Below are 27,809 nucleotides of genomic sequence, written 5' to 3'. Positions count from 1 at the left end.
AAGTACCTATTCATGCCTTCTGCACGTTTTTTAATTGAATTATTCATTTTGAGTTGTTGAGTTTGAGAAGTTCTTTCTACATTTTGGATATTAATATAGTCAGATTTTGAAAGAATATAATTATTGAGAGTACATCTTTAGATCACAACAAAATTAAACAAGAACACTTACATAATAAACCCAGTGCTAATCACAGGTGCCCTCCTTCATACTCATCACCCTTTAAACCATCCACCTGCCCACCACCTCTCTAGCCACCCTCAGTTTATTCTCTACAGTTACAAGTCTGTTTTATGGTTTTCCTCACTCTTTTCTCCACCTATGTTCATCTGTTACATTTTTAAAATTCTTCATATAAGTGAAATCATACAGTATTGTCCTTATAAGAAATCAACTTAAAAGATAACTAGAAAATCTCCAGTTCCCAGAAACTGACACTTCCTCAGAAATTTTATTTTCTTATTTTTTATTTGTTATTTTAAAAATTAAAGTGAGACTTGTAAATATTGCTGTGTGAATTCACTAAGCCTAGAGAAAAGATAAGGAAATGGACTTTCACATATCCAGTTGTCTGATTTATGATGAAAGTCAGAATAAAGCAGTGTCCTAGGAAAGAGATGATATTTTCAGTAAACAGTGCCAGAAGAATTGGATCGCCATATTTTAAAAATATATCTGTCGCCCTTCATTATACCATACATAGAAGTCAAATGCAGTCTTAAATGTGAGAGAGAAAAAAATGCTTTTAGAGGAAAGTGTCATTGTACCCTAGGATTCGGCAAAGAATCCTTAAATAGCTCACAAAATAAGCTAACCCAGTAGAAAAAAAAATTGAAAATTCGTTCTTTTTTAATATTTTAAAAATATCATTTCTTCTTAACCTCCAAACATTCTCTTTTCTTTTTTCATTGCAAATGTATATCCTGTGACCTTTACAAGGAAATGTTCTCCTATAGCTAGAACAATGAACATGCAAGGGGTCTTAATGACCCAGAATTGTTTTCTCTTAGACATACCAGTGACTCAGCATGACTTTGTGATTTAAACCCTCTGAAAAACTTCCAGTTCAAAAGCAGGCTACCTTTGTCAGTTGGACTTTTTATGAATATATTTGGAAAAATGAATCAAGCATAATTCATACAGAGCTGTCTTTATCTCAACCATCTCAATATTCATCAACCCACTTGTTTATATGCTCTTTATGCATATTCTGTTTCAATAAAAGGTTTAAAAACTCAGTGTTCAAATTTCTTGATTTTTGAATTATTAAATGCAGTTATGACCAAGGAGAGTGATCCTGTTGCTTCACACACATATTTAAGAAACCCCAAAAGGAATAATTTCCTGGATTGTGGGAAAAGCAGGCCAGCACTACATTCTAGGCAAAGTTTGCTCACACTGGTCTGGGTCTTGTTTTGAAAGCATTGACTCCCTCCGGTTTTGTAAATGATTTTTTTCAATATTATTTTATTTTTTCAGTGTCCAAGATTCATTGTTTATGCACCACACCCGTGCTCCATGCAATAGGGGCCCTCCTTACTACCCACCACCAGGCTCACCCATCCCCCCACCAAGAGTTTCTATTCTTTTATCTTTTGAGGGTTTATGATATCCAGAGGATATCAGCAGTTACTGCTTTGCACATTCCAAGAACTTGAACGTGTTCCAGCAGAGAACATGCCTGGGTTAATGAAACAAATGAGGTGCATATACGCTGTGGAATATTTTGCCTCCATCAGAAAGGACAAATACGCAGCATGGATGGGACTGGAAGAGATTATGCTGAGTGAAATAAGTCAAGCAGAGAGAGTCAATTATCATATGGTTTCACTTATTTGTGGAGCATAACTATGGCATGGAGGACATGGGGCGATAGAGAGGAGAAGGGAGTTGGGGAAATTGGAAGGCGAGGTGAACCATGAGACTATGGACTCTGAAAAACAATCTGATGGTTTTGAAGGGGCGGGTGGGGGGGTGGGAGGTCGGGGTACCACGTGGTGGGTATTATAGAGGGCACGGATTGCATGGAGCACTGGGTGTGGTGCAAAAATAATGAATACTGTTATGATGAAAATAAATAAAAAATAAATTAAAAAAAAAAAGAAAAAAAGAAAAGCAGGCCACAGCATTAACATTCAGTGGGAATGCTGGAAGAATCAGATTCAAACTCTGACACTAGTGGGGTTTGGGGTTAATTTTTTTCTTCTACCTTGCAATATTTCTGAGGGGCGGAGCATCTGGTACTCCCTTTAATTCCCGAGTTGTGTTTCAGTTTCCTTTTGAGCAAGTGCTTTCCTGCGCTAAACACATTTCGTAGAGGAAGAGAACTTGACATCGTATGAGCACTCTCAGCTATTAAATGTACCCCTCAAAGATCCTCAGAATGAGATTTCCAGGGGAGATCATTTGGCTTATATTGTGGGCTGTTTGTGTTTCAGAAGGTAAGGGTAGAAGAAGGAAAACTTTTTCCTATTTTATAAAATATTTGCTAATATGCTTTTCACTGTGATAATAGGAATTTGGTCTAGAAAATGTGATTTAATTACTGTTCTCTAGCTTCATGTGTGTGAGTGGCTTTTGACATTACTAAGTTTAAAAAATTGTAAGTAGCTTATTTAAATGATATGATTATTTATCATAATTTTTGATTTTCTTAAGATTTTATCTATTCATTTGTGAGAGAGAAACAGAGAGGCAGAGAGAGGACAAGCAGGGGAAGAGGCAGAGGGAGAGGGAGAAGCAGAAGCCCCAATGAGCTGGAACTCCACCCTACCCCACCCCACACACACACCCTGGGACTTCGTCCCAGGACCTGAAGGTCATGACCTAAGTAAGCCAAAGGCAGACACTTAACCATCTGAACCACCCAGGTACCCCTCAAAAACTGTTTTAATAAACATTTTGGAAACTGTAATTATCATAATAATTTCCATTGAAATTATCATAGTTTTTTCTGCTTCGAATTTTCACCAAAATATTTTGGGTGAAGGTATTAAGAAGTATATGAACATATATAGAACCAGAACACAAATTAGACAATAGAAGCCGTCAAATCATTCAATGATGGGATTTATTTCAGAGATTGTTGTTAACTCTCTCTAAAGAAAAATCCATGTATCATTTACAATTGATATTGCCACAGCCTTAGAAGTCTTGGAGACAAGGAGGCATTACTTGTATCATTAGAATGAAAATATCACATAAATTTGAAAAACTTGAACATGCAATGTGTGTAACACTGAGTTATTCAAAGGGGTTTCTTCCTGTGGTATATTTGAGATATATTCTAGATCAGTCTTTAGGAGTAGTGAATACAAATGTAGAAAGCTTTTTTTCTGGTATCATAAGACAATTGCCAGATTTATAATTAAATCTAATTCTAACCCTCCTTCTCAATAGATTAAAAAGTTTCTTTGGAAGAAATTTGGTTTCTAATTAGTGATAGGTAACTAAGTTATGTGATAATATTTGACTGACATTTTTAAACCAAATTAGTTACCTATCATTCATCAATTTCTGAAACTTTTCACTAAGTCAACAGGTTTTGACTGAACCCTTACTTCATGTCAGCCTCTAAGCATTAAGAAACATTAGCAAATAACAGAAAATCTCTCTCCCTGAGCGTCTTTCAATCTAGAAAATAAAGGTCGATATCGCTTTAATTATATCCTTTAGTCATTTTTGTAAGGTTTATTCAAATGTATTTAATTTTTATCTAGGGTAGAGCCTTTTTTTTCAGTTTTACATTCTAATATACTACTGCTTGATTTTTACCTTGGAAACCTCAAATCTAGTCACCTTTTAAACTAGGTATTCCATCGTTCCTCTGCACACATAAATTTTACAGTTAGTACTCAAAAGAAAAATATTGTATTGGCAAAGACTTCCAGAACCCTGTTATAGTTACCAACAATACCAAATATCTTTTTCTTTTTTTAAAAGATTTTATTTATTTACTTGACAGAGAAAGAGAGCACAAGCAGGGGGACCAACAGACAGAGGGAGAGGGAGAAGCAGACTCCCTACTAAGTAGGAGCCCAATGTGGGACTCAGTCCCAGGACCTTGGGATCATGACCTGAGCCAAGGGGAGATGCTTACTTAACCAACTGAGCCACCCAGGAACCCCACAAACCTCTATTTCTTTACCTAAGTGTTTTTTGTCTTTTCTTTAAAAGGAATACTTTCAGTGTCTCAAAATTTACATATTGTTTGCTGAGGCTTTATGTAGATATCATTTGTCACATAAGTAAGATGTGTTTTATTTGTAGTTCATGTTTAAAACTCAAGAATTGAGGCCAAGTTTAATTAAACGGTTTAAGAGGTTACAAAGTAGAATAGGAATTAAATCTGTGAAATATGTAATAAAAATTAAATCATAGAGATTTAAACTCCTTACTTACATAATTGATTCTAGCTGACTCATTTTATCTGTATTTTATATTTCATCAAAATGCGTTTAACTATCATATAGGTTTCTTCTAGTTGAATACTGGCCTGAATACTATCACAACATGCTTTCTTCAAAGGAGCTTGGCATTTTAGCTTTCATAAATAGGCTCTGGTCTGTTTAAAACTGAACATTCCTCAAAAAATGCTACTCACCAGTAAAGAGGAATAACAGACAATAGCAAGAATTTATTGGCCCAAGTTTCTCAGAGACCAACTAGTACCTTTTTAATGTGATAGGCTCTCTGCATTCCCATTGCCATTTGTATAATTGCTTCCTTATAAAACATCATGTTTGCAGGAGTCCCCACAGGCTGCTAAGAATCTGGTCAGATTTACAGGGCAGAGTTGAGAATAACAGCCCCTTAAACATACCACATACTCTTTGAAATTAGCCACAGCCCAGAAATTCCTGACTGATAAATATGAAGAAATTAAAGCTCCTTGAAACATGTCCATGTATACACAGGCTATTTTTTGTGGAGAGATATATGTGTTATCTAATTCTGGAAGTTTAAAGGGCAAAAAAGTTCTTTAATTTAGGACTTAGAGTAGAGATCAAAGCTAGATGATTCTCTTCAATCAGTAGAGGAGGAAAAGGAACTTTATATATGGTTTCAAATTTGAGTTAATCCTAAAAAGGAAAAAATAATTGACATTATGAATCATAAGAATTAATTCTAAACTATCTTCTTTTATGAGGTTATATGTGAATGTAATACATGGTTATCGAAGCCAGACAACTTGAGGTAGAGGTTTTTAATCCAAATTCTGTGTTTCCATTCGAATATCATAATAAATTTTCTCCTTTTCCTTTCATCCAAACCCCCCATTTTCAGAGATAGTTGTGTGGTGCTTACCTTTATGATGTGATTTAAAGTTGTGTATTGACCCAACTGCCTTCAATATTCTCTCTTCTTCAAAAATATGAGATCACCAGATTGAACAAACCTGAAGTTTATGTGGAATGACAAATACTCTGAACAAATACTTTAGAAGAGTGAAAGCTAGTGTTCCTCACTGCAGTTCACTGTGAATTATCAAAGTTGGTAAGTTCTCTGGAGCATTTTAGTGAGGAAAGGTAGAAAGGGAAGATGAGGGTGAAGAACTGGACTAAGCAAGTCTGGCACGTGGGGTATTCCTGAGGAGGGGAGATCCGAGCAGGAGAGCCCCATGAGAAGAGTCAGAGCAGATGCCCCAGAATGTCATGAGAGGGAGTGGTCAGCCTAAGCAAACCTTGTCTAGAGAACACGCATGCTACTCTTCCGCCTGCACGTAATGTTCAACTACAACTGAATTATTGAGTATCACTGAAATTATTCTTAGCCAGAAGTAAGTTCCCAAATGACAACGAATTAGTAAAAGTCTTCATTTTCGACCTTTGATTGCTAGGGCTTGAGCCAAAGTCTAAATCGATCCACTTTTCTTTGCTCAATCCCTGATTGTAGGACAGCCTTTGCACTTTACCTTCTTCCCAGCAATGCCTCCGCCTCCTTACCGCACACAACATCCCCCACCTGCCCAGACCTGTGAGATTCTTGCAAACCCATCTCTCCTGTGCTCACTTTACCCATTTAACAACTTTAACTGGTTCCAGAATATGGCGCATAAAAAGGAAATGAAGTAATTGGAGATGAGAGGAAGTGTTACAATTCAGCCGAATATTATAAGGAAACATTATAAAAATGGCTCAGAGAAATTAATGTAATAGAACAGAAAAAAAATCACAAAAATAACAGAAGGAAAAGGGTAAAAAGATTTTACAGAGCACTGCTGTTTGCTTTGACATTTTAACGCAGCGCACCAAGTTTCTCAAACCTTGTTGACCAAAAATGTAATAGACGGAAAGTGGTTACTGAAATGTTCACTTCATAGACTCTCAAAAGTTTTTATTTTTTGAACTAAACTAAAATCATTCCTGACTTCAGAATTATAAGTTAAAATTTAGGACATGTGGACAAGACATACAATGGAATTACAGATATCAGAGTTTCTTGAGTTTATGCCGTAGAGCTGTAAGATCACTAAATAATTGTTCCCAAGTCTTATCTATTACATTTGCTACCATCCCTATGCTCTTTCCTGAGGTTGTCTATAATCTGCAGATATAATGGGTAGGCTCCATGAGAATTTTCTAGTCATCCATTCATTTTCTTATTTCGTTTCTTTGTTCATTCAATGATCATTTTTTGAGTGCCTGTTAAGTGCCAGGCCTCATGACCAGCATTTTCAAAAACACCATTTTTAGTAGGGAAATCAAAAGGAATGGTTATTGTATTTTATTAATATATGTATCTTATCATATAAGGTATTGTGATGGAGATAAGCAAAAGAGAGACTATAGGATCATTTAGAGGAGGCAAGAAACCCAAATAGGAATGAGAGGATGGAGTGGGATGGGGTTGAGGAGTTGATATGTGAGAGCCTGAATGAAGAGAGGGAAATCATGATGGCATCTTGGGTAGGTTTTGCAGGTTGAATAGGAGTTAACCAGATAAGGGTGATAGGAAGGAGGACATTTAAGACTGAAGAAACATCAATTGGTGTACAAAAGACTAACAGTAGATCTGCAAAAATGGAGGCTTGAGATCAGCCCCCACATTTCTAAATCTTCCATCAATGGCATTTCCACAAGTGCTGCAGGTGTAACTGGGTATAGTGTGTGTTGTTTTTCTTTTTTTCTTTTTCAATACTTATCCTTCAAGATTGTCGTGGAGCACTGGGTGTGGTGAAAAAATAATGATACTGTTATGCTGAAAATAAATAAATGAAAGAAAAAAAAATAAACATACTTTGAACAACAACAACAAAAAAAGATTGTCATGAGAATTATTCAGATGCCAAATCATTCCTGCTAGAGTTTTCAAAGGTCCTCAATTACTGTCACCCTCTGACCCAGCTCCATTTTACAACAACCAGTTGGTATAGACTGTTTTAAAAAGCTGCCATTTTGACTTGAACAATAATCAGCATTAGGTTTTAGTGATCCAAACACTACACATTCCACGAAACTTGATTTCAGTGATGTATTCAAGCTGTATCCTGAGAGTAGCCTGTTTCAGCCCTCATTACTGCATACTTGTTTTCTGCCTGACTTGTTTTTCCTAGTACCTGTTCTCCCATTTTTTTTTCATAACCCTGGAATTATCTTCATGGTATTTACATGGTTAAAATTTCTGAAGAAATTGTAAAATCATACTTCCAAATGTTAAAATTATTTTATTTCTTCAAATGCCCTAATAGTGCAATATAATCTCTCTTTTTCTAGAGTTAATTTTTAAAACTTCATTTGTGGACAACTGAGTGGCTCAGTCAGTTGAGAAACCACTTCTTGATTTCAGTTCAGGTTATGATCTCAAGGTCATGAGATCGATCCCTGAATAGTGCTCTGCATTCAGTATAGAGGGGCTGAGATGCTCTCCTCCCTCTGCTCCTCCCCCCAACCCCTTACCCCTGTTCACATGTGCACACAAGTGTGCTCCCCTCCTAAATAAATAAATAAACTCTTTTAAAAAATTTAAAAAAAAAATAAAACCTTTACTGCAACTGATGTTTTCTTTATATAGATATATATTTAATTGGCCAAATACCTTTAATTATTCTCATGTTATTTACAAAATACTTTGAATATGTTTTCTTTTAAAAAGCTAATTGGATCATATATATATGCACATATAACTAATGCATATATACCAATGAGAAGTTGGAAAAGAATTTTTATATAAAATATCTACTTTTGTTACTTCCATTTTGTCCATTTGATTTTTTTCTAATTTGATTTTTAGTTTCTTAATAATATATTTTAATATCTACATTTAAAATTAGACCAGCTGAAAGATAGAATCTCCTGTTTTTTTTTTCCCCAAATTATTTTAGAAAAACAGAGTAATTGTATGAAGAGAACAACCTAAGTCTGCCAAAGCAATCTGGTACACATCTCATTAAGATTTTCTTAAATATATAATTTATCATGATTTATTTCATTTGATTAAGAATACTTATCAAATAACAGTTTATAGATACACTGATTTAAAAGCAAGTAATTAGGGGCCCCTGGGGGGTTCAGTGGGTTAAAGCCTCTGCCTTTGGCTCAGGTCATGATCCCAGGGTTCTGGGATCAAGCCCCTCGCATGGCATCGGGCTGGCTCTCTGCTCAGCAGGGAGCCTGCTCCCTCCTCTCTCTGCCTGCTTCTCTGCCTACTTGTGATCTCTGTCAAATAAATAAATAAAGTCTTTAAAAAAACAAACATACAAACAAAAATCCAAGTAATTAGCTCTCTGTTTTATGTTAATAGTATCCCTTTAAAATTTGAAATTGGAAATATTAAATAAATAATGATTATTAAATTATCAAGGATACTAGTTTTTAACTTAAAGAAATTATTTATAACTATGTCCCTCAAATAGAAGCAAAATGAATCCCAGTTCTATCCAATAAAAAAACTATTCACACTCTTATTTAAGGGGAGAATAATTTTAAATTATAAAATCAGGCCAAGAGAATAAAATGTTCACCAGATAGTTTTATAATTTTTTTTTTACAAATTTAAGTGACTACATAAACATGTAAGTTGAAATATTTGTTGTTTAAACTTAAATAGTATGTAAGACAATAGAAAGTTTAGTTCATTCATTAACTTAGAACTTGAGAATAGAGATATTTTTCAAGAAAAGAAAAAATAGTCATCAGCTAAGCCCTCCCTGAAAATGTCTGTATGCCTTTGAAATACGTTTATGTTACCTACTTAAAGCTGCCAACTTAATTTAAACAATAGTGGTAACTGTAAATTCATGCCAATAATTTGACTGCAAGGGCTGAAATTACTCGTTTTGTCTAATTAAAAAAATTTTTTGAGAAAGTAGTTTAAGTAAACTTTCCTTTTTTTGGTCAATTCAGACAAATAAAAGTCATGTTTTGTAAGATATGCCTAATTCCTGTTAGAACACAAGATAGTGAATCATTGAAATATTTTGTTATGACATGAGCTGATAATGCTCAGTGTGTTTAAGATTAGAACCAAAGCAGACAGGAGGTGAATTTGAGGTTAGAGGATCTGAGTATTACTGAGAATCATTCCTTCTATAAAACAGGATGGAGATGGTCATTCTTCTCAGGAAGCTTACATTTTGTTGGCAGGATAGATGAAATCCTTGTAAAAAGATTGTGAATAATAATTATGAATCGTGAACTATGTTGGGAAGGAAGTAAAGTAGGGGCTGAGGGAAAACAACAGAGACGGGGTAGTGGGGTAAAAGCCTTTAGCTGGGCTGGTCTGAAGTGGGTCACTTTGAGGACACAATATTTGAGCAGAACCTGAAAGATGAGACAAAGGCAACCACCAAAAGTCTCCAGTGCACGTGTTGCAAGAGAGAAAACAACCAAAAGACCTAAAGGAAAAAAATACATTTGAGATGCTGGACAAAACATGAAAAAACCAGGGAGAATTTGACACAATGAATATGTGGTAGAGGAAACAAGATGATCCCAGAGAGAATGGCAAGAGCCAAATAGGGGGTTCCCAGGGCAGAGTAAGGAGTTTGGAATGTCTTACATGTTAAAGGGGAAGTCACCAAAGAATTTTAAACACAGGAGCGGTGTGACCAATTTTGCAGTAACTCCTGTGTAGCCCTGTGGAGAATGGGAGGATGGAGGCTTGGAGACTGGTTAGCAGGCTGTTTCCCAGTCAAGGTGGCAAAGGATCATAATCAGAGCTGAGATTCTGGAGATGGCAGTAGAAGGATGGACAAATAGGTTAGGACAAATAGGGGGTGGTGATACCATTTTCTTACAGTCAAGAGCTGCCATTTAAAATTCATGAAAATTCTTACAAATTACTTGAAGTAAAAAGACTAATCAATAGAACTCTTCCTCTGTAGTAAACATACATAACAGTAAATACCATGAGAAGGTGGTAGGAAGACGACATCAAAGAGATATGTCCCTGTCTTTTATATCTGGTTGCTAAAAGCAGACAAATAAAGTTGAAATTAATAAAATTGAAAAATCAAGAATTATCTTGAAATACAACCAAGAGGGAATGCATTTATCTCAGGCTAGCTAATGGGCTGACCCCATGTATATGTGTCTGTGTATTGATTGCTGTTTTGTGGTTGGATTATTCCTTTGTTAGATTAGTTACTTTTTAAAAAATAATTAAGGGGCGCCTGGGTGGCTCAGTGGGTTAAGCCACTGCTTTCGGCTCAGGTCATGATCTCAAAGTCCTGGGATCGAGTCCCGCGTCGGGCTCTCTGCTCAGCAGGGAGCCTGCTTCCTCCTCTCTCTCTCTGCCTGCTGCTCTGCCTACTTGTGATCTCTCTCTGTCAAACAAATAAATAAAATCTTAAAAAAAAAAAAAAATTAAAAAAAAAAAATAATAATAATTAAGAGGAACCTGAATGGCACAGCCCATTAAGCGCCTCGCTGTTGGTTTGGATTCAGGTCATCATCTCAGGGTCCTGAGATCAAGCCCTCTGTGGAGTTCAGAGCTCAGCATAAAGTCAGGTTAACACTCTGTCCTTCACTTCCTCAGCCCCTCCCCCTTCCCCATCCCACCTCCTCCCCACCCCATGCAAGCCTGTGCTCCTTTGCTTTCTCTATCAAATAAATAAATCCTTTAAAAAATAATAATAATTTAAATTGAGTAAATTAATTGATAAAAAAACTTTATTACTCTTCCCTTGTATTAACTTAGTAGGATAGGTAATAATTCTATCAAAATGTTAATATACTAATGAAAAATATTTCTGTATGCACAATATAGCAACATATTTGAAATTTAACTAATTTATTTTTTCAGTAATCTTTATGCCATGAGGTGGATCTGAATTTCTAAACTGAAAAGCACACATATTAGCCTGTAACGAAGCATAAAATTTTCCTATGAAAACATGAACACTAAACTTAAAACTAACAACTACCAAAAGAATCTGGCTTTTGGTCGGGGGGTAGAAATGAGGGAAGTTGGGATCTGTGTTGTTTTATGTTAGGCCATCACCACTATTTAGTGGATAAAAGTATGTTTGCTTAAATTCTAAACAATCAAAATTATACTGTGGAATATTTTCTTAAAATTTCCCCAATATAAATGTGCTAAAAATTTGCTAAAACTGCAAGGAAAAATGACTATATATTAAATCCAACACAGGTGTTAATTTAATACACAAAAGTACAATTTTATATGGAGCTTGAATCAAATGATAAACATTTTCATAATGAATATACTCCATGATGGGTTCCAGCTCAGTTGGTTATTTGCCCCTTGCCTTTTAAAAAGAAATTCTAGAATGGACTGTTAAATGATTGTCATAAAACCAAGTAAAGAAAGGAGTTTAGCAATTAAAGTAAAAATAAATATGTATGGTGATAAGATTCATTGAATTTCACTTTTTTATTTTTTATTTAAATTCAATTAGCCAAACTATAGTACATCATTAGTGTTCAATGATTCATCAGTTGCAAATACCAGCCAATGATCATCACATCAAATGTCTTCCTTAATGCCCATCACCCAGTTACCCCATCCCCCCCCCCACCTGCCTTATGTAACCCCCAATTTGTTTTCCAAAGTCAAGAGCCTCTCATGGTTTGTTTCCCTCTCTGACTCCCATTCAGTTTTCCTTCACTTCTGCTATGTTCCTCTGCGCTATTCCTTATGTTCCATAAATGAATGAAACTATAAGATAATTGTCTTTCTCTGATTTACTTACTTCACTTTTACTTATTTTCACTTTTTTACTTCCTGCAGGTGATACCCTGCAGTTACATCTATGTCTATGGAAATGGTGGGTATCCATCCTTTCTGATGGCTGGGTAATATTCCATGCATATATAAACCATATCTTTTTCATCCACTCATAGGTTGAAGGACATCTCTGCTCCTCCCACAGTTTGGCTATTGTGGACATTGCTGCTATGAACATTGGGGTTCAGGTTGGCTATTGTGGACATTGCTGCTATGAACATTGGGGTACAGGTGTCCCTTTTTTCACTACATCTGTATTTGGGGCATAAATAACCTGTAGTGCAGTTGCTGGGTTGTAGGGAAGTTCCATTTTTAATGTCTTGAGGAACCTCCATACTGTTATCCACAGTGGCTCACCAGCTTGCATTCCCACCAACAGTGTAAGAGGGTTCCCCTCTCTCCACACCCTCTCCAACACTGTTGTTTCCTGTGTTGTTAATTTTTGCTATTCCAACAGGTGTGAGGTGATATCTCATAGTGGTTTTGATTTGTATTTCCCTGATGACAAGTGATGTAGATCATTTTTTTAAGTGTCTGGTAGCTATCAGTATGTCTTCTTTGGGAAAATGTTTATTCATGTCTTCTGCCCATTTTTAAAAATTTATTTATTTTTCAGAGTAACAGTATTCATTGTTTTTGCACCACACCCAGTGCTCCATGCAATCCCTGCCCTCCATAATACCTAGCACCTGGTTTCCCCAACCTCCCACCCGCCCCCCCTTCAATATCCTTAGATTGTTTTTCAGAGTCCATAGTCTCTCAAGGTTCACCTCCCCTTCCAATTTCCCTCAATTTCCCTTTTCCTCTCCATCTCCCCTTGTCCTCCATGCTATTTGTCATGTTCCACAAATAAGTGAAACCATATGATAATTGACTCTCTCTGCTTGACTTATTTCACTCTGCATAATCTCTTCCAGTCTCATCCATGTTGCTACAAAAGTTGGGTATTCATTCTTTCTGATGGAGGCATAATACTCCATAGTGTATATGGACCACATCTTCCTTATCCATTCGTCCGTTGAAGGGCATCTTGGTTCTTTCCACAGTTTGGCCACCGTGGCCATTGCTGCTATAAACATTGGGGTATAGATGGCCCTTCTTTTCACTACATCTGTATCTTTGGGGTAAATACCGAGGAGTGCAATGGCAGGGTCATAGGGAAGTTCTATTTTTAATTTCTTGAGGAATCTCCACACTGTTCTCCAAAGAGGCTGCACCAACTTGCATTCCCACCAACAGTGTAAGAGGGTTCCCCTTTCTCCACATCCCCCCCAACACATGTTGTTTCCTGTCTTGCTAATTTTGGCCATTCTAACTGGTGTAAGGTGGTATCTCAATGTGGTTTTAATTTGAATCTCCCTGATGGCTAGTGATGATGAACATTTTTTTATGTGTCTGATAGCCATTTGAATGTCTTCATTGGAAAAGTGTTCATATCTTCTGCCCATTTTTTGATATGATTGTCCATTTTGTGTGTGTTGAGTTTGAGGAGTTCTTTATAGATCCTGATATCAACCTTTTGACTATACTGTCATTTGCAAATATCTTCTCCCATTCCATGGGTTGCCTCTTTGTTTTGTTGACTGTTTCCTTTGCTGTGCAGAAGCTTTTGATCTTGATGAAGTCACAAAAGTTCATCTTCGCTTTTGTTTCCTTTGCCTTTGGAGACATATCTTGAAAGAAGTTGCTGTGGCTGATATGGAAGAGGTTACTGCCTATATTCTCCTCTAGGGTTCTGATGGATTCCTGTCTCACGTTGAGGTCTTTTATCCATTTTGAGTTTATCTTTGTGTACAGTGTAAGAGAATGATTGAGTTTCATCCTTCTACATATAGCTGTCCAGTTTTCCCAGCACCATTTATTGAAGAGACTGTCTTTTTTCCACTGTATATTTTTTCCTGTTTTGTCAAAGATTAATTGACCATAGAGATGAGGGTCCATATCTGGGCTCTCTACTCTGTTCTACTGGTCTGTGTGTCTGTTTTTATGCCATTACCATGCTGTCTTGGTGATCACAGCTTTGTAGTAAAGCTTGAAATCTGGTAGTGTGATGCCCCCAGTTTTATTTTTGTTTTTCAACATTTCCTTAGCCTTTCAGGGTCTCTTCTGATTCCTCACAAATTTTAGGATTATTTGCTCCCGCTCTTTGAAAAATACCGGTGGAATTTTGATCAGAATGGCATTAAAAGTATAGATTGCTCTAGGCAATAAGACATTTTAAAATGTTTATTCTTCCAATCCAAGAGCATGGAATGGTCTTCCATCTTTTTGTCTTCTTCAATTTCATTCATAAGTCTTCTGCCCATTTTTAAAAATTTATTTGACAGACAGAGATCACAAATAGGCAGAGAGGCAGGCAGAGAGAGCGAGAGAGAGAGAGAGAGAGGAGGAGGAAGCAGGCTCCCTGCTGAGCAGAGAGCCTGATGAGGGACTCGATCCCAGGACCCCAAGATCATGACCTGAGCCGAAGGCAGAGGCTTAACCCACTGAGCGACCCAGGCACCCCTTCTGCCCATTTCTTGATTGGATTATGTGTTCCTTGTATGTTGAGTTTGATGAGCTCTTTAAATATTTTGGATAGTAACCCATTATCAGAGATTTTATTGGCAAGTATCTTTTCCCATTCTGAAGATTGCCTTTTAGTTCTGTTGATTGTTTCCTTCACTGTGCAGAAGTTTTTTTTATCTTATAAAGCCCAATATTTTATTTTTTTTCTTTTGTTTCCCTTGCTTCTAGAGATGTGTCTAGGAAGAATTTGCAGCCTGAGTTCTCTAGGATTTTGGATGTTTCCTGTCTCACATTTAGGTCTTTCATCCATTTTGAATTTTCTTTTGTGTATGGTGTAAGAAAGTGGTCCAATTTCACTCTTTTGCATGTGGCTGTCCCCAGTGTTCCCAACACCATTTGTTGGCTAGACTATCTTTTATCCATTGGATATTCTCTTCTGCTTTGTCAAAATTTAGTTGACCTTACATTTGTGGGTCCATTTCTGGGTTTTATTTTGTTCCATTGGTTGATCTATGTATCTGTTTTTGTCCCAGTACTAACCTGTTTGGATGACTACAGGTTTGTAATACAGCTTGGAGTCCAGAATCATGACGTCTCCAGCTTTGCTTTGCTTTTTCAACATTCCTTTGGCTTTGTGGGGAATTGGGGGGGGGGAGTCTTTTGTGGTTCCATGCAAATTTTAAGTAGGTTGTTCTAGCTCTGTGACAAATGCTGGTGGTATTTTGATAGGGATTTCTTTAAATGTGTAGATTGCTTTGGGTAGTATAGACATCTTAGCAGTATTTGTTTTTCTGATCCTTGGGCATGGATTGTTTTTCCAATTTTTTGTGTCATCTTTAGGTTCTTTCATCAGCATTCTATAGTTTTTTTGTTTGTTTTTTTGTTTGCTTGTTTGTTTGTTTTTAAAGATTTTATTTATTTGTCAGAGAGAGAGAGAGTGAGCACAGGCAGACAGAATGGCAGGCAGAGGCAGAGGGAGAAACAGGTTCCCTGCTGAGCAAGAAGCCTGGTGTGGGACTAGATCCCAGGATGCTGGGATCATGACCTGGGCTGAAGGCAGCTACTTAACCAACTGAGCCACCCAGGTGTCCCAGCATTCTTTAGTTTTCAGAGTACAGATATTTTACCCCTTTGGTTAGGTTTATTCTCAGGTATAGATGGGTTTTGGTGCAATTATAAATGGGATCAATTCTTCAATTTCTCTTTCTGCTACTTCATTATGGGTGTATTGAAATGCAAGAAATTTCCTTATGTTGACTTTGTATGCTACAACTTCACTGAATCATGTATCATTTCTAGCAATTTTTTAGTGGAGTCTTAAGGGTTTTCCACATGGAGTAACATGTCATCTGCAAATAGTGAAAGTTTTACTTCTTCCTTCCCAATTTGAATGGGAAATTTTATTTCTTTTTGTTGTCTGATTGCTGAAATCTATGACTCGTACTATGTTGAATAACAATGGTGGAGAATGGACATTGCTGTCTTGTTCCTGCTGGTAGAGGAAAAGCTCTCAGTTTTTCCCCATTGAGAATTATATTAGCTGTGGCTTTTTCGTATTCAGACTTATGATGTTGTGATACATTCCCTGTGTCCCTACTTTGTTGAGGGTTTTCATCAATTCTGTATTTTTAGTATAACACATGATTATTTTTAAAGCATCATTTCTCTTTGGAATATCTTTATCTTTTTTTATCACTTTATTATTTTCCTTTAACATACATAATAGCTATAGAACTTGGCACTAATTTCAACATCTGGTTTTGCGTGTCTTCTTCTATGAGCCATTTATTTTGTTTCATTTTTTATCATTTTTTTTTTGCTTCTCTGTTTGTCTTTTAATTTTTTACCCAAAACCATACATTTCATATGAAATAAATGTACTGATAATGTTTATATTGTTTACCTCCCATTGACAGGTGATTTCTCTTTCTTGATTTAGCCAAGAAGCGAACTCTGATGGGTCTGGTTTGCACTTCTATTTTGAGTTAGTCCACTACTAGTTTCAAAAGTTTCAAGGTAGAGACCTTCTTGGCTTTTTATCAAGAACCTGGTTGGTCTCTCTTCCCCTATCCCAAGCACTCTGAGAGATTCATCCTGCTTTTCTGACGTTTTGACCTCTGCTTCTAAGTCTCATTCTGAGTGACTTTCAAAGGTAGCAACTGTCTTGATGGCAATACAGTTGTGTATTTGAAACAAGAGTCTTCTCTTATTAGGACTTTCTCTATGAGACTATAGGAACTTCCACACCACTCTTTTTTTTTTTTTTAAAATTTTCAGCATAACAGTATTCATTATTTTTGCACCACACCCAGTGCTCCATGCAGTCTGTGCCCTCTCCAATACCCACCACCTGGTTCCCCCAACCTCCCACCCCCTGCCCCTTCAAAACCCTCAGATTATTTTTCAGAGTCCATAGTCTCTCATGGTTCACCTTCCCTTCCAATTTCCCTCAACTCCTTTCTCCTTTCCATCTCCCCTTGTCCTCCATGCTATTTGTTACTCCACTCGTAAGAAACTACTTAGGCTCCAGGAAAGCATGCTTATTCTGCAGGGTTTCAGAACTTTTCGTGTTAGACATTCCTCCAAAATTTGCCTAGTTTTTCTTTTTCTCATCATAGTCACACATTCAGGCAAAGCCTTATCTTCAATCCATATCCAGAGTTGGCAAACACAACCAGGTAATAAATGATGAAAAACAATATGTTTGCATGAAACAGGCCCTTCTCTCTCTTTGGTTTAGGTCATTTAATCCTTTTTTATTTTTTTCTCAGAACATCTAGTTCCTTTCAACGTACACACACACACACACACACACATGAGTTTGTTGTTTTTTCAATTTGCATTAGGAATGTTGTTCTGGTCCATCCTATTCCACTATATTTGGAATGTTCCCACTCAAATTTGTATCACCTTGCTGTATTTTATTTTTCTAAATAGAATTTATCTACTGTAATGCAAATCATATATCTCTTTAATTACTTATTTAATAACAAACTTTCTGAAGAGAATGGAAATACCTGAGAACAGGTAACTTGTCTCTTTTTTAAATTATAGTTTTCTCTTCAGAACTTAGAATACCTTTTTGATGAATACATGCAAATTCTCAGTTGATATTCAGAATCACTAAACATCAGACATTCAAACCAAAACCACAATGAAATATCACCTCACACCTGTTAAAATGGCTTTTATCCAAAAGACAAGAGATAGCAAGTGTTGGTGACAGTGTGGAGTAAAAGGCACCCTTGTATATTTGGATATAAATGTAATTTGTGATATGCATATAGAAAACAATATGGAAACTCTCAGAAAGTTAATGAAACTATCATAAGACACAGCAATCCCATTTCTGGGATATATCTAAAGGAAATGAAATCAATATCTTGAAGAAATATCTGCACCCTTATGTTCATTATAACTTTATTCACAATAGACAATATATGGAAACAACCTGCTTCTGTCCATTGATGGGTGAATGGATAAGGTGATGCTATATATATATATATATATATATATATATATACAATGGAATATTATTCAACCATGAGAAAAAAGAAAATTTTGTTATTTACTTCAACATGATTGAACCTAGATGATATTATGTTAGATGCGAGAAGACAGACAGTCCTAGACAGACAAATATTTCATGATTTTATTTGTATGTAAAATCAAAAAGAGAGAGAAAAATAGAAAAGGTCAAACTCATTGAAGCAGAGAGTAGGATGGTAATTATCAGTGGCTTGCAAATGGGGGGGTGGTGAGAAGATGATGGTCCATGGGCTTAAGCCTTCAGTTATAAGATGAAAAATTCTGAAGATCTAATGTACAGCATGATTAATATAGTAGGTAGTAATGTATTGTATATCTGCAATTTGCTAAGAGAGTCAATATATTTTTTAAGATTTTTATTTATTTATTTGACAGAGAGAGACACAGTGAGAGAGGGAACACAGCAGGGGGAGTGGGTGAGGGAGAAGCAGGCTTCCCATGGAGCAGAGAGCCTGATGCGGGGCTCGATCCCAGAACCCTGGGATCATGATCTGAGCTAAGAGGAGACACTTAATCACTGAGCCACCCAGGTGCCCCCTAAGAGAGTCAATCTTAAGCATTCCATGTAAAAAAAAAAAAAAAGTAATTATGAGGTGAATAAACAATTTTGAAAATAATTTCCAAATGCATAGGTGTACCAAGTCATCTCATTGTATACTTTATATATACAATTTTGTCAATTATACTTCATTAAGTAGGAAGAAAACCATTAAAAAAACTAATAAATGTACAAAGATAAGAATCAAAGTGAATAACTATAAAACATAATCAAATAATAAAGGAAGTCATCAAGAATGGAAGAGATTGAAAAATAATCACAAAAGAGAAGACAATTATCCAAATGTAAGGAATGGGTGTTCACCAATCAATAATTGCTTTAAATGTAAATGGATTAAACTTACCTATTAAAAGGAATATAGTACCTGAATGAGTAAAACGAATAAGTACTCGCTTTTGATTTAAAGACACAATAGGCTAAAAGTGAAGGAATGGAAAAAGATATTTCACGTGAATGGCAACCAAAGGTATTGGAGGAGCTACACTTCTATTGGAAAAAAATTGACTATGTCTAAAACTGTCTCTCGAAACAAAGAAGGTCATTGTGTAATAATAAGGAGTCAATTCAAAAGGAAGATGTAGCAATTCTCAACATATGAGGATCCAACATTGGAACTCCTAAACATATAAAGCAAATATTGACAGATCTAAAGAAGAAAAATTGGCAGCAATACAATAATATTAGGAGACTTCAATACCCCACTTTGAATAATGGATAGCACACCCAGACAGAAATTCAAGAAAGAAGCCCTAGATTTGAACAACAATATAAACAAAATGGACCTAATAGATATATATGAAATTTTCCACCCAACAGTGGAAGAGTACATTCTCCTCAACTGCACGTAAAAGATTCTATACAGTATCTTTTTCAACCACAGTGGAGTAAAACTAGAAATCTGTAACAGCAAAAAGAATAGGAAAATTCACAGATAAGTAGAAAGAAAACAGCACACTCTCAAACAACAATGGAATCAAAGAAGAGAGAGCAAGAGAATTTTTTTTAAATATCTTGAGACATGGGAGACTATGGACTCTGAAAAACAATCTGAGGGTTTTGAAGGGGTGGGGGGTGGGAGGTTGGGGGAACCAGGTGGTGGGTATTGGAGAGGGCATGGATTGCATCGAGCACTGGGTGTGGTGCAAAAACAATGAATACTGTTATGCTGAAAATAAATTTAAAAAAAAATAGAAAAGTACAAAAAAAATCTCGAGACAAATGGAAACAAAAGCACAATATAACAAAATTTAGAGATGCTGCAAAAGCAGTGGGAAGAGGGAAATTTTTAGTGACAAATGCCTACTTTGAAATAGAAAATCTTATATAAACAACCTAACTTTATACCTCAAGGAACTAGAAAAACAAACCAAATCCGAAGTTAGAAGGGAAGCAATAATAAAGATTAGAGCACAAATAAATCAAATAGAGAATAATAAAAAAAATAACCTCTTCTACCGTCTCCCTAATAATAGTCTGTATTTTCAAATTTATATGGATGTTGGGTCTTTTTGCCTTTTTATATCTTAAAGCAGAAACAATGAGTTAATATGCAGTCTATTGTTTTCTATTACACCTATACAATGGTAAAATTCCCTCTCAGCACTACTTCAGTATCATCTCACAAAATTTTATTTAAAATGTTTTTCTTTTTAATCAATTCAAAGAACGTAATGTCTATTTATTTATTATTTGTTTATTTATTTCTATTTATTTATTTATTAACTAGGCTCTATGCCCAGCATGGAGCTCAACACAGGGCTTGAACTCACAGCCCTGAGGTCAAGACCTGGGCTGAGCATTAAGAGTCAGATGCTCAACTGACCAAAGCACACTGGTGCTGTTTTAATGTCTTTTTTTGAGAAGGGAGTTGGGGGAAATTGGAAGGGGAGGTGAACCATGAGAGACTATGGACTCTGAAAAACAATCTGAGGGGTTTGAAGTGGTGGGGGGGGGGGCGCGGTGGGAGGTTGGGGGAACCAGGTGACGGGTATTAGAGAGGGCACGGATTGTATGGAGCACTGGGAGTGGTGCAAAAATAATGAATACTGTTATGCTGAAAATAAATAAAAGAAAAAAAAAAGATTATATACTTTTAATTCTATATCCTCAGTTTAATATTCCAAGTATCCCATATCCAGTCTACTAGGTACCCCAAGAGAAGGAATAAAATTATGAAATGGAATTGTGAAATAAAATAAAATTATGAAAATATATATACTTCATGTTTTCTCCTTTGATTTCTTCTTCATCCATGGGCTAGGCAAAAGCTGGATTTTGTGAATAGATCTGGTAACTGACAGAAGTCTTCTTTATTGTTTCAAGTGAAGTTATACATAATTTGAGAATCATCATTTTGGTCTTAGAAGATAAATGAATGTAAGGTGTTACTCTGTGTCATATTCATCAAACTCCATGCATCTGTATGGTTTTAAGCACCAGGTTATGATGGCAAACATTTCAAATTCTCAGAGTGGTAGTAGCTATGGTGACAGATTCTCTGAGATCATCACCTGTTCTGAGATACCCCAATTAGTTAACTGAATGCTGGGGTTGCTAAAGAGATACTGAGTACACAGTATTTAAAACAAGTGCCTGGAAGGGATCCGTTGCCAGTGTAATTCTGGCATGCTGTAGGATTCCAGATCCACTAGACAAACAAACTTCTAATAATTTCCTAGAAGGGATTCTGAATATTTTAAATATTGCTTCTTTATTCCAAAAGAAATTTTAATGAACTATCCTGATTTAATACCTCATGGCTTATTTTCTCTGTCACAAGAATTTAGGTGATTTGGGTTTTCTAGGTTTTCATTTATAAATGACTCCTTATTTTTTATATTGTTGTATTACTTAAGACTTCATAAAATGTTTATTTATATGCTTATCTTTTCCTTATACTTTCCCCTTTTCAGAAAGATGTTTAAAATCAGAGATAGCAATTGAAAATGGATTTTTTTCTGAATCTGAATTTGCATATCCCTTGAATAAAGAAACAAAATATCAGTGTAAATCAGGATATGTAACACCAGATGGTAAAACTTCAGGATCAATTACATGTCTGGAAAGTGGATGGTCTCCTCAACCCACATGTATTAGTAAGTAATTTTATGTTCATATTCATTATCCTGATGACTGTTATGCAAAAATTTACTTTACTTAATTCTTCTCTGTGGGCAAGGGCTTACGTGGTTCCCATTTGAAAAGATAAATGAAAAAATATGTAATATTTTTTACTATTAAGATTAATCACTTGTAGGGTGGCATATCAGTCCATCTTTCAGTTCAAGTTTTCTTTTACATTAAAACATCCTGTGACTTAATTAATTAATCAATTAATTAAAATAAAACATCCTATGATTTGGAAACTAGATAGAGAGCCTAATGTGTATTCTCCTAGAAACTCATTTATTTTTAGCTGACATCCTTGTGCCTACTGTACCTGTTTTAAAGTGACTGAACTTTTATGTCAGTCTTTGTTCCTAGACATAAAATTTATATTTTTTAAGTGAAGATCTGGGTCCATAGTGCATAATTTCAATTTAACCTATAGAATTTACATGTTTGATAATTCAGGGTAGGCCCACTTCTAAAAAAGCCTCTCCCTTGGGAAAGATCATAAGCATCTATTTATTTGAGACAGAAATGTTTCCAGATAGTACCAAATGCAGCTGTGTTGAAAGATTTCCCTGTCTCTAGATACAGATTTTTTAAGAACAATTTGCTCAGTTTATCTTATCCTCCAAAGCTACACAGCGATAGTGTGAACTGATATTTAGTATATTCACTTTAAGTAAAGTGGATATTTGAATATCCGTTTCTACTGTTTCCATTTCCTTATTTTTTTTCAATTCCCATGCTTACTATGGGCACTAGCCACAGGAAAAAAATGACAAACTTGTTCCCATATCGAACTCATTTTATATTAAATTGTAATCAGTTATCCATTAAAACACTCTTATTATGAAAGAGAAATCTCTCTCTCACACATTTTCCACTAGTATAGCTTTGCTTTCTTTTTTAAGCTTTAAGGTAGATGCCTACATAACATAGTATAACATTTGAGATGAATTATTAAACCTTTATTAACATCATTCTAGTATTCTGTTAGCAAGAATTGAGACTTTTAACACTTTACTTCCTTATAATGAAAAAAATAGAATTATCTCTCTATTTGATCGTGGTAAATTTAAAAGAATACACAACCATTAGGAATATATTGGAGAAAGAAAATCAGCATATGAACTTTAGAAATTATGTTGTCAAGTACAGTTTTATAGAATGTTTAAAAATTTACTTGCACAGTTGAAAATTAATCTTGAATCAACCAATCTGGCCTATTTGTCACAGTGCTAATGAGTCTGGCAACTTAATTCACAAAATGCCATTCTGCTTTGCTAGATAAGGTATGATACATCTGTAATGGCCTATTTTATTATAAGCATGGGATAAACATGTAGGTATACCGAGAAAAGTGTTCTTAGAATAAATTTTTCACAGTATGCCCTGAAGCATTCCAACGTTTAGGTGTCAGGCAGAAGAGAAATAGGTGGCAAAGTAGCTAGAAAAAAGGAGGACCCAGAGAACAGGGAGAAGAAAACATCTTGGAATGACGGTTCTCATAGATGTGAAGAGAAGGAAGTGATTAAAGGATAAGGAGGTATAAGTGTATCCTGTGGAGTGGGCCTGGTCAATTCCAATTCCCTCATTCACTAAATTCCAATTCCCTCATTTACTAAATTCCAATTCCATTATTGACTAAACATGTATCCTAAGGCAATAGCCAAGCTTATTTGGAGCTTTGTTCACTCTTCCTCATCTGCAAAATGTTTTAATAATTACAAATGCTTTAATATGTCAAAGGATTGTTTTCCATTTTAGTATGACTCTAATATTTAAATTCCAGGTTTTAATTTTGCAAATTAATTAGCAAGCTAGGAAGGTTCCATATTTGAAAAATATTTTATAATATTTAGAAATTTCATAAATGTCACAAATGTCACAAACTTGATAAATTTAAAGGGATAATTTGCACATTCTGAAATTGAATCATCATAATCAACAGTTTATTAATAGATGATATACATTATAGTCCAATAAGAATAGATAGTTGTATGTTATATAAATATTCAGGACACCTAGAATATGCCTAATTATGTGGCCTTGAATATGTTTCTTTATTTTGTTTCATGTTTCAGTTTATGGTTCAGTTTTATTTCTTTACTAATATAATCAACATGATATAATATAAATTAAGGAATTTTAATAGTGTCTTTAGACCATATTAGAAATACCTTACGTGTGTTCTGGTTCTCCAATTACATTTACATGAAACAAAACACCAACTATTAGTTGAGTGCAATTTTAAACTTATAGCATCACTTTTTTAATGCAAAGAATTAAAAAAAAAGAATACTTTTATGTTTTGACAGTACAAAACAATATCACATATTTTATAAATAAATGACAGTTATAAAATTAGATCCAATACAAGCAAGTTGATGTTACAAATAAATTTTCAGGATACATATATTGTTATTCAATGCCTTAATATTTCTGAGTCCTCTATGAATTTAGAAGGTGTGTAACATCTAATATGGAATATTTTCCAAGGAGGAGGATTTAACTGATGCCCCTCTTTATATGTATTCATTTCCTCATTTTTTAAAAAAGATTTTATTTACTTATTTGACAAACAGAGATCATAACTAGGCAGAGAGGCAGGCAGAGGGAGAGGGGGAAAGCAGGCTCCCCATTGAACAGAGAGCCCAATGCGGGGCTTGATCCCAGGACCCTGAGATCATGACCTGAGTCGAAGGCAGAGGCTTAACTCACTGAGCCACCCAGGCGCACCCCCTCATTTTTATAAGACACATAAAATTTACTGTGGTGATAATTGATTAGATATTCTCACCAAATTATTTGACCTTTTCTTTATAGAAATAGAATGCAAGGTTCCAGAAGTAGAAGAAAACTTAAGTGTTACCCCCAGAAAGGACAAATACAGAGTTGGAGATGTGTTGAAATTCTCCTGCAGATCAAGACTTAAAAGAGTTGGACCAGACTCAGTTCAATGTTATGACTTTGGATGGTCCCCTAACTTTCCAACATGTAAAGGTGAGTATCTATCTTACAATTGCTAAAACAAGAATTAGGATTTGGATATCAGCCTTTTTTTACCTCTTGATTTTCTGTTGGCTTTGAGTGTGTCTATAATCTAGTGCATTAAGCCAGGACATGTACTGGGTGGGTAGATCCTTCAGACTTCCTTAGTTAAGCAATTAATCTCCAATTGTTTCTTGAAATATGTAGTGGAAGTATGCATAGATACACATATGATGTCTCACATTCCTTTTGTTATTTTTCCTTTTGCCTACAGTTCCACCAATAATATTGGACACTTTGTATAGGATGCACCTCTCCTCAAGTTTCATTGTGTCTAAACGATATTCAAGCAACTTATTGTCAATTCAATCACATGTATGCTTTAATCAAAGTTAAAACATCTTGATCAAATGTTTTTCTCAAATGATGGCATTTTCTCAAACACTTCTAATAAAATGCTTCCATGAAATATGAATACTGCTGTAATTTACACAACCACATTTATTAATTGGTTTGCATACATCTTTAGAATAGCTAGAATATTAAACATATTTTCTGGGCTTAAATACACTTCCAATACACTCGTCCAGTGTAAGTAATAAAACTGGGAAACATGTTTCTGGTTTAACACCATTGTTTAAGAATGTTATAATAAGTTATATTGTAAATTACATAAATTAATGTTAAATTTTTCTATTTTATGCATTATTAAGTTGTAGAATAGATAAATTAACCATTATTTACACAGTATTTCTCTTCTAGAGCAAACAAAACAGTGTGCTCCACCTCCTCAACTCCTCAATGGGAAAGTTAAAGAAACACCAAAAGAAATCTATGAACACAATGATTTGGTGGAATATGTTTGCAATACTAGATTTCTGATGAAGGGTTTTAAAAAAATTCAGTGTGTTGATGGACAATGGACAGACTTGCCTATGTGTATTGGTAATGTATAAAAAATATTCATGTTTAAACAGAAATCAACACTCTCTGTATCCATATAAACACATAAATTGCATTTTGTAAGGAAACATACTTTTGTGAAATTTTCACAGAGGTGGAAGGTATATGTAGAGAGATACCTGAACTTCATTATGGCTCTGTTGTTCAGTCTTCTGCCTCTCCCTATCACCATGGAGATTCGGTAGAGTTCAATTACATGGAAGACTTTACAATGATTGGACACAAGTCAGTTACATATCTTAATGGAATGTGGATCCCACTTCCTCAATGCATTAGTGAGAAGACACTTCTCAAATTGACAGTCAATGAAATTTAACATTTTATTGTAAAAGCTATATTTGCGAACGTATTTTTGAAATTGAGGTTTATTCTTGAAAATGACCAGTCGTAGGAGTACCTGGGTGGCTCAGTCAGGTAAGCTTCTGCTTTCTGCTCACCTCATGATCTCAGGGTTCTGGGATTGGACCCCCACATCAAGCTTCCTGCTCAGCCGGGAGTCTGCTTCTCCCTCTCCCTCTGACCTTCCTTCTCATGCTCTCTCTCTTTCTCTCAAATACGTAAATAAAATCTTATTTTAAAAAAGTCAGTTCTTCAATTATAATGAAAGCAGACATTGCTTATAGCTCATTATATGTCTACAAATTAGCAATAGAATTTAATCAGTGTTTCTGTCCCTGATAGTAACACTGTTTTTAAGTACGAAGCTAAATTTTACTTATGGTTATTCATATGATTTAAATAGGATTTCTAATTGCCAGGAAAATAGAACTGTATTCGCATAAATACCACTTTTGTTTTTAGGTGGTACTCTTAATTTCAGGCCCTGGAAAAAGGAAGTTAATACCCACTTGCTACCTTCCTAGAGGAATCTTGCCTCTCTCCAAGTCTCTAACAATTTCCCAATCTGTTTCAAAAGCAACAAGTTAATGTGCTGAGGGTGGATGGGCTGCAGGCCCTCTCAATCAGTAGGAGAACTCCGTCAAAAGAGGAAGTCAGCGTTAGACCAGGAAACCAATCTGATGGATGACTTCACTTAGGTTGATGTATGTAAATCATTCTGACCTTTGGATGACCAAGTCTTTTATGACTAACATGGAAAATATTGCGGACCCTTTTCATTTTTCTCTTGGAATGAGTTCTTTCCCAGAGTTTTCCTAAGTCCTACATTCAAAGAGAGCTCTGAGTGTCCCGTCTTACTTATTCATCAGATTTCTAGGCATTAATTGTTCCAAGGAGAAGGCAGGGCTTAGGCACACGGTCCATGAGAGCAGAGATTTACTCCTCTTTTGTTCATGATGTATTCCCAATACCCAAAAGACTGGCAGACATAGAGCACACGTTAAACAGGAGTTTGTTGAATGAATCATAAGTTTGGTTGTTTATCCTTACGTTTTTGCTAAACACATTCCCATTGGAAGTACTGTCAGTCCTTCAAGACCAAACCTCATCTTTGTCCTCTTCTATCTCCACTAATGATCACCCCTTGTTTCACATCAGGGAAAAACCTGAAGTTATAACAGGCATGAAAACGTTCAACTTTTCACTCTTATTCTAAATTATCTGCTTCAATTATTCTTATTTTCTGATCTCAGAGTTCGCCTTCCAAAGGTTAATCTATCTATATTCAGCTTAATCCCCTTACACCTATCTTAGCCCTTACTCCAATTTTCTTCATTCAGTATTAATATCGTACCTCCAGCTAGTCTAGCTGTTCACTCTTCTCCGAATGTTTATTTTCTCCTAATAAACAAAGAAATTCTTTCAGAAACCAGTCATAGCGCAATGAGAACAACCACCACCACTCCTTTTGTCCCTCAGTTACCATCACCTGAACATCTTGTTTTATCTCCCTCAACATTGTGGACAAGCCTTAAAAACAGGACTAATTCTCAGCCTCTAGTGTGTTTTGAATTAGTCTCCTTTGTTTTATTTTTTTATT

At 35.5% G+C, this 27,809-nt stretch overlaps 2 protein-coding genes across 9 annotated transcripts in view; both read left to right on the top strand.

The window, feature by feature from the left end:
- LOC131814437 (eukaryotic translation initiation factor 2D-like) overlaps positions 1 to 27,809 on the top strand; it is an 89,483-nt gene that overhangs the window by 40,414 nt on the left and 21,260 nt on the right. The gene's annotated exons all lie outside the window — the stretch shown is intronic.
- Positions 2,268 to 27,809, top strand: part of LOC131814434 (complement factor H-like) — a 35,504-nt gene continuing 9,962 nt past the window's right edge. Inside the window, exons 1-4 of one of the 3 annotated variants that reach the window (XM_059145368.1) lie at positions 2,268 to 2,441; positions 21,718 to 21,900; positions 24,743 to 24,919; positions 25,670 to 25,852. In XM_059145368.1, the coding sequence (XP_059001351.1) occupies positions 2,360 to 2,441; positions 21,718 to 21,900; positions 24,743 to 24,919; positions 25,670 to 25,852 (625 nt within the window). In that variant the 5' untranslated portion in view covers positions 2,268 to 2,359. The remainder of the gene's footprint in view (positions 2,442 to 21,717; positions 21,901 to 24,742; positions 24,920 to 25,669; positions 25,853 to 27,809) is intronic. The other 2 variants (XM_059145366.1, XM_059145367.1) reach the window with 2 other exon arrangements.

Source organism: Mustela lutreola, chromosome 14, assembly GCF_030435805.1.
Source record: "Mustela lutreola isolate mMusLut2 chromosome 14, mMusLut2.pri, whole genome shotgun sequence".
Taxonomy (NCBI): Eukaryota; Metazoa; Chordata; class Mammalia; order Carnivora; family Mustelidae; genus Mustela; species Mustela lutreola.
The sequence above is the reverse complement of the archived record's forward strand: the minus strand, read 5'-3'. Positions and strand labels throughout refer to the sequence as shown.